Here is a 9,833-nt window from a genome sequence, read left to right as displayed (position 1 = left end):
TTTTGGCGTAAAATCATACGAGATCAAGCTATTGAACAGCTATCAAAATACATTATTTGTAACGAATGTCTAATATTCTAGGTTCCAAATCAGTCTATGGCAAAATAACGTCTGTATCCCAATTTAATATATTTGTCTAACAATACAGCTCCATTCTGTGTGTCACCCACAATTCAAGCTCAAATATTCACACAGCAGATGACAAGAATGCCATCGAATAATCCCACAGAGTAAACTTCATACTTTGCATTTTTGACTTCAATTTCAGTCACAGAATGAACATCATGTACCAAAATTTGTTCATTTCACTCGTTTATTTTACGTGCAAATGTCTGCAAAAATTGAAGATGCGTGTATTAGAATTAAATCCTCAACCATATTGTTCACGTTCACTCGTTCAAGTAAAGGAAATCCTTTAAATCGTGTTCACCAAAAAATTACGACGACCTACATTCATGCGCTTAATCCTTTCATATCCTACATCAATAAAAACAATGTTTTCATCCTTGATTACATTTCAAGCTTTAAAAGAAGAAGTGCAATTTGAACATCCTTGAATGCTTAATTTGCGAGACTGCATAAAGCTTGTTCACTTTCCTTTCATGTAGCTGTTAGATAAAACACAGTCTTGTGCATGGATAACAACATCATTTAACATTAAATTAAATTATAATCTTAGAAGTTACAAAGAAGACGACTGGCAGCAAAGGCAAAAGGAAAGACAGGAAATGCCAGAACACAGAGACAACAATAGCCCTGCAGGAAAAGAATGAAAAAAGATAATATTATTTTTTTTGTGTGCTGCTGCTCTTCTTAAAGTGATAAAAACAGGAAAAGAAGAAGAGAAAGAAGCTTATCGTGCGTGCCTCATTTTACATCCATTTCCATTTTCATAGTAAAACATTTTTTTTTCCTCTGTACGGCATGGCATGGTTGAAGATATCTGTAAAATACTTTTTATGACCAAAAGTTTACGGAGGCAAAATTGCGACTCGGTTGAATGTCGAGAACCTTATGAAAAGAAAAAGGAAATGGCATAGGTGAAAATATTGAAAGCATGTGTCATTTCATAAAGTTCTACATTTACTTTTTTTTATATTTTATTCCTTTTAAATGAGGAAAAAAAAATATTTTTTAATAAAAAAAAAAATGGCAAAAGGAAAAGTTTTATGGTGGATGTAAAAACATTTTGTTTAGTGCCAGGCGAAGGAAGAGAAATCTCTTCATAAAAAAAAACTTTTCATCGTCTGGAATTGACATGTAATATACTTAATGTGCCTTTTGATAGACTTTATTTTGTTGAGCTATTAAATTAAAGAGGAATTTTTCATCTTGAACATGTTGCTTTGTGTGCTTTTTTTGTGGACAATGGGAGTGGATTTAAGTTAATTAAAGATTGATTTTATTGAAGAATTTTAGGGTTTTGTATTAAACAGAAAAGAAATGGTTAGAGGCCGTTCACTTATTACATAGCGCTTAAAACGCTCAACTTTCGTCCCTCAAGAGCATTTTGTAAATTGTGGACGACTTCTTAGCAGTTGTCCGAGATAAAGCTATTTAAAGAAGGTCATCGATCTTAAATGATCTATTTAAGACATCTGTTTAAAGCACTTCAATGTCGTTAGCATTTTGCAAATCGTTGTCATTTCGACAGCATTCTTATGACAATTGAGAGATCGGTCTGCAATGGAAATCTAACCCATGCCCTCACAAAAGAGTGATACATATCAGCGATCGAAGTCACTCAAGTCGGCGGCTAAAAATCAGCTAAGCTAAATAAATCGTTTCTTTAGTCGGCCAAAGAATCAATATAAAGTTCAATATTCAAGATTCCACCCTGCTCAGACATCATAGCACACGGAGCGACAAGGCGAAAATGGTGCCTCGATACTGGCATAAATCTGACGTGGAGTAGAATTTTACCGAATCCGACTAAATGCTTAAGTCACATCGGCTTTCTCTACGCCTAGTTTTTCACTTGTTCAACTCTATGGGATATTGCCAGAAAAGCTGGTGTATATATGAGATTAAATTATGTTATTAGATTAGCTTTGAGGAACCTTATAGATCCACATTTTCCTAAATATTCGACTATACAAACTCATCCTTGTAAAGGTTGGTAAAAGCAAGCCCATACCCTATTTTGCTTAAAACCTCTTCAGTCTTCAAAATTTCAAAGTAAATCCTTTAAATCCTCAAAAATCATCTCAAATCAACCTTAAAAAATATGAATTTCCATTTCAACAGCACATCAAATCGCAATTTCCATATGTAATCTTGTCTTTTAGATTAAAAGATTTTTTTTCCGCCTCCATTCACTTATTTCTTTAATCTCAAGCTAAGCGAATTCAACAAAAAGAAAATTTTCGAAATTTTCTTAAACGAAAATTCTTTTGCAAAAACCAGCAGTAAGCTACAAAAAAGTCGATAATTTAATGGAATTTTTTTCAACATTATGGCTCATCAAGCATACAAAAAAATAAACAAATTTGTCCAGTAATTTTGCTATAAAATTGCTTTACAGGTTCATCGAAGTGTGATAATTAAATCATCAGGATTGAACATCCACTGATGCCATTTGTGTTTAAGTTTGGGAAGTAACATAAAAAAATTCATCTCCAGTACAGTAAGCAGACAATAAATTTCATTCAATTGTATTCTTTATTCAAAAAACTGGCAATATACAATGTCATTTAGATTTACTTATTGTACGTATCGTGCATATACAATAATACATTATAGTTGTATAGGAATTATGTTGAGGGAAATCAGCTACATTTTTTTCGTTTATTCTCTCTTTTGTGTAAAATTGAAATTTATTGACAAGTAGAGACTAGAATTAAAGATATCTTGACTCCATCCTCCTTTTATTTTGCATCTGCCACAGTGGAAATAAAATTTAATTGCGAAGATAAAATTTTCCTAAAATTTTCCAAAAAAAGTTGTTTTAATTCTCATTTGTGTTTCGGAAAAATTTTTTTTTTTTCATGCATTTTCCCCCCACCCAAACCAAATAAAAATTATTTTTTGTTGTAGAGGATTTTCATTTAAATAAATGATGAAGATTTTAAGTGAATTAAATTGTTAATAAGTGATGAAGCTGAAATGAATGCTTACTCGAGGATATGTGAATGAATATGCAAGTTAAAGTAGATGTACTTATATGGTATTATGTTGGATTGATGTTAAAATTCAACTGATATTCAGTGTTCATATTTTTTGGATTTTTTATAGAATAGGAATGGGATGTTCATGTTTTTGATTTTTGAGATGGGATTGGCTAGGACATTATGAGATTAGCTTAGGTAATGAGAGCTTAACGAGTGAGGATGCGTCAATGTTTTTCGACAGTTTATAGTGAGATCCGGACCACTCCTTTTACAACATTACTGCCAAAAATTTACAAAAGAAAGCTGTGAGCCGCATTTTCACTACATATGCTTCGAAAAAGGACGTGTAAATTGATTCCGATACTGAACTTCAAACTAAAGATCGCAAGGTCGGTATTGTCGTAATTATATACCAATATACTATACCATTCCATTACCCAGGTCACTTCAACTCACTAAAGATTTAGGATCGACAACAAGATATCCTGAATTGACCCTACCCCTAACAGGCCAAGAGTAACCGTGGTGGTCTTTCTGGAATATGAAAACATACTCTTTGCATATAGGGTTTAGGTGTACCAGGATAAGCACTGGTGCTAAGTGTTCCTTCAATATATTCCCAATTATTTATCCTCCTGTCCAATGTTTTATATTTTTTCTCAAAATTCATAGCAAATTGAAGAAACTTTTTTGTCGATAGGTTTGACTCCAAAACCCCTAAATCTGTCTTCCTACCTATGCGTCTGCCTCACTGTTCCCACCCTACCTAAGCTTCTGTCTCTATCCTTCCTCCCAAGCAAATAAAATTTCACAGTCATTTCCACTTCCCGAAATTAAATGCCTTCTTACCCCCCAAACCATCAGCATCAACAGCAAAAAAAAAAACAACAATCCATGTGAGTAATGTAATTAAATTAAGATCCACAAGTAAAAAGTGATAAACGTAATAAAAATAAAATGCTTTTTTCCATCATCATCATCATCCTCCCATGAACGTAACAACGTAAAGACGTAAGCTCTCCCATATAAAGCACATTAAATAGAAATAAATATATTTTGAGGATACAATAACCCTTTGAATTATTTTATAGGAAGCAGCATAGCTTCCGTGTCTGTTGATAATGATGATGAAAATTGAGAGAAAATAATGAGAAATTTTTTTTAAAGTTTTAAGGAATAAACTGTAAGAAGAAGGAACATCATTAAAGAATTATTATACAACATATGATACATATACACAAATATCCTTGGCTTCATGTTGATATTTAATGTTGTCAAAACACGATATCATGTAAAACATTAAAAATAATCATAAAATCTAATGAGATACAATGCGGAAAATTTATGGTTAAGGATCTTAAGATGTTAATGGCAATAAACTTTACATTATTCGCAACTGACGCATGGAATTAAGAAGAAACGGAATTCTTTTAAAACATTCTTTTATTAGAAAGTTTATTTTTTTTAAATTGAGGGATTTTAGAAAGTAATTTTCAGAGTGAAAATTTTTGTTCAAGGAAGTTTGTTGACTTCTTGGTCGATGTGAGGGCGTTGAGATGACTTTTTTTGACAGCAAGCTTAAACGTTTTGGTAAAAATTGGAAGATTGAGTGGGTTTTGGTGAATGTTAGGTTCAAAGGCATATTTAGAGTCTTATTAAGGCTTGATTATAGGAATGATACTGTCTGCATAATCAATTATTCATCCTAAGTAGCGCAAAACGGATTAATCGATCAAAAATCCGACACCAAGTCATAGTCACGTTTATCTTACTTGATTCGCTGGTTGTGCAACTCAATTGCAATCAATGACTTCCATAAGACGTCTCCTAAACCTGGTTCTATCGCTTGCTTTTGTCTGTCCATTACCCATATCAAATTCAATGCTTTCTCTATCGATAGCTTCAAGTCACACAAGCCTGGTACCGGATTTTGGACCGATTAACCGACTTGTGCTATTTGGGAATCCTTCCTCATCGTAAGTCCCTAATAATCCCATAAGAAACATTCCTAAATGACCTTTAATTCCAACCGCATACGTGAATCTCTACCAAAATGAATAAAAAGCTTAAAACCTCCACAAAATTAATTTAATTTCCATCCGTTTAAACATCCTTAAAACTACCTCCAATTATGCAATGAATGAACAATAAGCCCACAACAAAAAGCTTAAACACAGGAACTGAAATTAAAAAATTAACCAAACGTAGAAAAAATTCTCTCCCAAAACAAAACATAACAGACAAAATTAAGCAATCTCACTTCCGTTTTTAATTAAAATTTTTATTTTCTATTCATTTCATGCTCGATTGTCGTGATGTTCTCGGCGTGTCTGAAAATCTATAATTTCTACTTTCTAATTCTATTTCAGTCGCTGAATCAATAAAGTCAACAACCTCTTGTCGCTTTAATTCTAATGAGCTAATTAATGAATTAAAAATTGTTCCAACTGTAATAAGCAGCGAGAAGCATAAATTTCCATACAATATTGAGAAGACATCTTGTAGCTTTTTAATTCCAAGTGTAATTATTATTCCACAGAAGAATCCAAATGTATTAATTATGCCAACGGATATATCCTCGCACATCATGTCATATGTTAATTCAACAGCCAATTCTTGACCGACAAGCTGAAATCCAACCATGAATATTCTACAAAAAAAGCACAAAAAAAAATAATAATAAATGAGCTTATTTATATGCTCATCATAATCATTACAGCTATAATCAACATTTATTTTCATTACCCTAGAAGTATACTCGAGAAGCACATAATCACAAATGAGGTTGACTCGAGAGAAAGTGAGAAGAGTATGAAAGCGATAGACTGAATTCTTAATATCCACAATGCTGTTGATTTAAATCGCTTGAATCTTGCCAAAATGAATGCAAATCCAAACAGACTAAATACACTTAACAGCGTCGTTGATAAGCATAATGTGCCAGCTTCAAGTTGACCGGTCTAATTATGGATGGTAATGGATGACAAAATTAGCATAAAAAGGAAAAAGTCAATTAGCGATTTAAGAGCAGATAAAGGCAGATTGAAGGTGTCTTGATGGATTTACATTATGAAGGATGTTGCAAAATTTCTCTTGTGGTATTTTTGGACTTTATGGATTAGTTTCAATTAGGACAATTATGATGATGATAAAATATTCATAAATATTGTCAAGACTTTTGAGTGATAAAATACTTCTTGAGATTCTTTTGGGAGGTTGTATTATTAATTGAGGGATTTCAGCTTTTAGATTGTCGTCATACATTTTTCAGCAGAGAAGATGAGGAGAATTTAAGGTATAGAATTAGAATGATGAGGTCATTTACTTTAGGGGTCACAATTGGCTGCTATTGAAGATTGGGAATATCTCTTCCGAACCAGAAACTGCTAGCTGCTTACTTTAGTTACTAGGTCATGGTTTTATCGCCAAAATGACATGGATATGTTCTGGCGGCACTGAATGACTCTTTTTGATCCGTTTGAATGAAAAGAAGGAATTTTCAGTCCTTAATCTTCAGCATACTTAGTAAATGTGACTATATGAGTTGATATGAAACCTAAACAGACATTCCTCATGAACCTAATTCCAATATCATAGTTTCAATGCTTTATTTCGTCATAAAAATGTATAAATACCGCAACTATCCGGTTTTTATTCCTATTTTAGTCCACCTATTTATATATTTATTTGTTCTATATCTCAAGTTCTATAGATAAGCGTTTATCAGCTTTGTTTGTTAATAGAGAAGTTCAATTTTCCCTTCAGATGTCATAGTGGCGTAATTAGCTGTCAGTGTAATAAGCTCTATCCTTGGGGATAAATTTAGCAGGGCAATAAAGAGATTTAATGCAATTTAAGGAAGCTGGAAGTTTGTATTGGTATTAATGAGGACATAAAGCAGTTACGGTAGTTTATTTGTTCTTGTGACATGCTTTTGGATCAAAATTCTTCGTTGAACACATGACATGCTACATTAGAACATTTTGGGTATCACCAAACATAGTTTAAGCACCACTAGTCTTCAATATACCCAAACAGGCAAATAGCATGCTTTTATGGTACACAAATACCACTACGGAATCTTAAAACGGTCTCTTTGCCTATTAGACGTACTTCAAGACTTATTATGTGTCACCTTACCAGTCCTGCTGACTTCCCGCCCAACAAAACCACTAACCCATTAAATCCATTAATATTCATCACTCATTACACCTAATTAAACCATTTAACTGAGTCAAAAATCAAGAAAAAATTAAGTAACAAACTCAATTATTTACTTTACATCAAGTTAATGGAAAATCATCATAAATTATGAAGCACATGCTTCCAAAAAAAAAATTTTTTTATCTCGTCTCAGTAAATTTTGGTTGAGTATTTCAGACAGTCAAGAAGAAGTAGATTGAAATTTGCAACAGCGCGATCTAATTATCATTACTAGATGTAGCCGACAAAATCTGCTCAAAAATCACGAGTAAGACATCAGCTTTTTTGGCACTGATTAAACATTCTTATCACGCTTGTGTCACAAGTCATACTTACAGGAAAATAATGAACAATAATTGAGTTCAAAATGGTCGAAAAAGCATTAAAGACACCAATATTAAGTCCAAATCCCAGAAACAGCATGATGAAATTCTTATTTGACATTAAAATTTTTAAAGATTTCCAAAAACGTCGCTTATCAAAGTCCTCATTTTGAATGACTTTATCTCGTCTCAACGCCTCAATGCATGACGGTGGAATTTCTGGTTCGTCTTGTTTAAATGCAAACATCATGATGATGGCATTGAATGTTGATAGTAAGGCTATCAGTAGAATGTAATCTGTAAGATTTGTCGTCAAAATCTCCATATCATCTAAATTGTTGATGACAATCAATGACAAGAAGTTGATAATCAAGCCCAAGTTGTTGGCAAAAATTGTTATGGCTTGTGTCAAATATTCTTCTTGGATTGGAAACCATACGGTGGCAATTCTTGATGGTATTGATGATAAGAATATATGAAATAATGCACAAAAGCATTGAACAAGCAAAATGAGGGCAAAATTTTGTATAAGAACACCAACATATTTAAGCCATGATGTTATTACAAGCCCAACTGATCCATAGAGTGCCACTTTATGTAACGACTGTGGATATGGATGGGAAAATGAGAAGAAAAAAAAGAATGAAATGTTTTCCTTTAGTGGATATATTTTGCAAAACTTTCTATTTTTTTGAGCGCAATTTTCTTGTGGATGAACAAATGTGTAGTTTGCTTATTGTGTGGGTTGTTGTAAATTTTGGTCGGTTGTCTAGATAAATATGATATTGTGGCTTATGTTTTTATGTATTTTAGTACTGATCACGCCATAAAATTGTCTTTACGCGTGTCTTCTTTAGAATAATTTTTAAATGTTTAAGAAATATTTTTGAATTTTAGGAGGAACTAAAAATTTGTCGGGATAAATATTTGTGAATTTTTAGGGAATGCAAAGGGTAGTGACGCGTAATACAGGTGTTCCACCTCTCCGTCGTGCATTCCTGGCTATGTCAATCCGCGCAAGCGGTGCGGTACAAACGGAGCAGGTTAGTTTGAGCGTGAGGCCTGGCGAGCCCACCCTCGTTAAAAAATGTCAAGCCACGAAACGTTTTAAGAATATTCAACGGACGTGTATTTTTGTAGGTACTAAAAATCCAGAATGCTGAAGAAATTCACACAAAATTAATTTTCCATATCCAAGAAAATCACGCTCCCAAAAAAAAAGAAGTTCCATTTGCAAATGATTCTTTCATAATCCTTCATCGTCCAAAATAAACTCACTTGTTTCTCACAAAAAAAGTACGTAACAGGAATATAAAGAAGAAAATAGATCAGCATATAAAAGATGGACGTAAGGTCAATAACATCAGATGTTGTATCAAAATATTTCTGTATAACATTGGATATAATACAAAATTGTAGAAATTGTGTAGATGATATAGTTAATGAAATTGTTATCATAGCAAATAGAAACCATCTTCGTGTATATGTCTTAGTCGCACGCTGCACGCAATCAAAATTTAACACTAAATTATCAATCAATTTATTTTCTTTATTTGACTTTCGCTTTTCCGAGCTCAACAATTGCAGATAATATATTCTATTTAGCTTTGCTAGCTCACTCTCACGCAACTCACGATCAATAAACGTCGTTGAGAATTTTTTACGATATGGCGAAACCATCTTAACTAACTGAAGTGTATGATATGACTACTCGCAATCTTTTTTTGTTATCCGTCCTAAGACTTAATTAATTTTTTTTTTCTTTTCTTTCTCTTTACTATTTTTAGATACAGATTCTCATTCATCTCTTTAGGGGGCTGTTCATCAGTGATGTTCAATGTTTTGTAATTACGAGGTTTAAGAGTACATTAAGGGATTTGCAGAATACAGGAAAATACAATAGAATACAGAATATAGAAGAATCAGGAGCTGTAGTTTGAATTAAATAGGATATGGCTGCTACAGTCGATATCTGAGCATCTTATAAAAACAGTTGCAAATCTTGGCTTCACTCAAAAACTGCATGGCTTCATTTTCTGCCTTTTAGATGCACAGACCTGCAGTTTTTTACGGATTCTTTGCAAAACTCATTATTATGACATCTTCCATGTAAAATAGTGCACAGCGCTGTTGTGTTGATAAAAAAAATGACTTAAAGCTATCCAAACACAACCTTTCTCGCTCGAGTAAGCCTTAG

General features: G+C 32.9%; 1 protein-coding gene across 1 annotated transcript; it reads right to left on the bottom strand.

The window, feature by feature from the left end:
- Positions 1-5,380: 5,380 nt before the first annotated feature.
- On the bottom strand, positions 5,381-9,330 carry LOC139098289 (choline/ethanolamine transporter flvcr2a-like). The gene is made up of 4 exons (XM_070650426.1): positions 8,915-9,330; positions 7,650-8,240; positions 5,856-6,070; positions 5,381-5,760 (listed from the first exon to the last, which is right to left on the bottom strand). The coding sequence occupies exons 1-4, from the start codon at positions 9,314-9,316 to the stop codon at positions 5,403-5,405; spliced, it is 1,566 nt and encodes a 521-aa protein (XP_070506527.1). The 5' UTR covers positions 9,317-9,330; the 3' UTR covers positions 5,381-5,402.
- Between the last annotated feature and the right edge of the window lie 503 nt (positions 9,331-9,833).

The sequence above is a fragment of the Chironomus tepperi genome, unplaced genomic scaffold (assembly GCF_022539635.2).
Source record: "Chironomus tepperi strain 1889 unplaced genomic scaffold, CSIRO-AGI_Ctep_v1 contig_445, whole genome shotgun sequence".
Lineage (NCBI taxonomy): Eukaryota > Metazoa > Arthropoda > Insecta > Diptera > Chironomidae > Chironomus > Chironomus tepperi.
The sequence above is the reverse complement of the archived record's forward strand: the minus strand, read 5'-3'. Positions and strand labels throughout refer to the sequence as shown.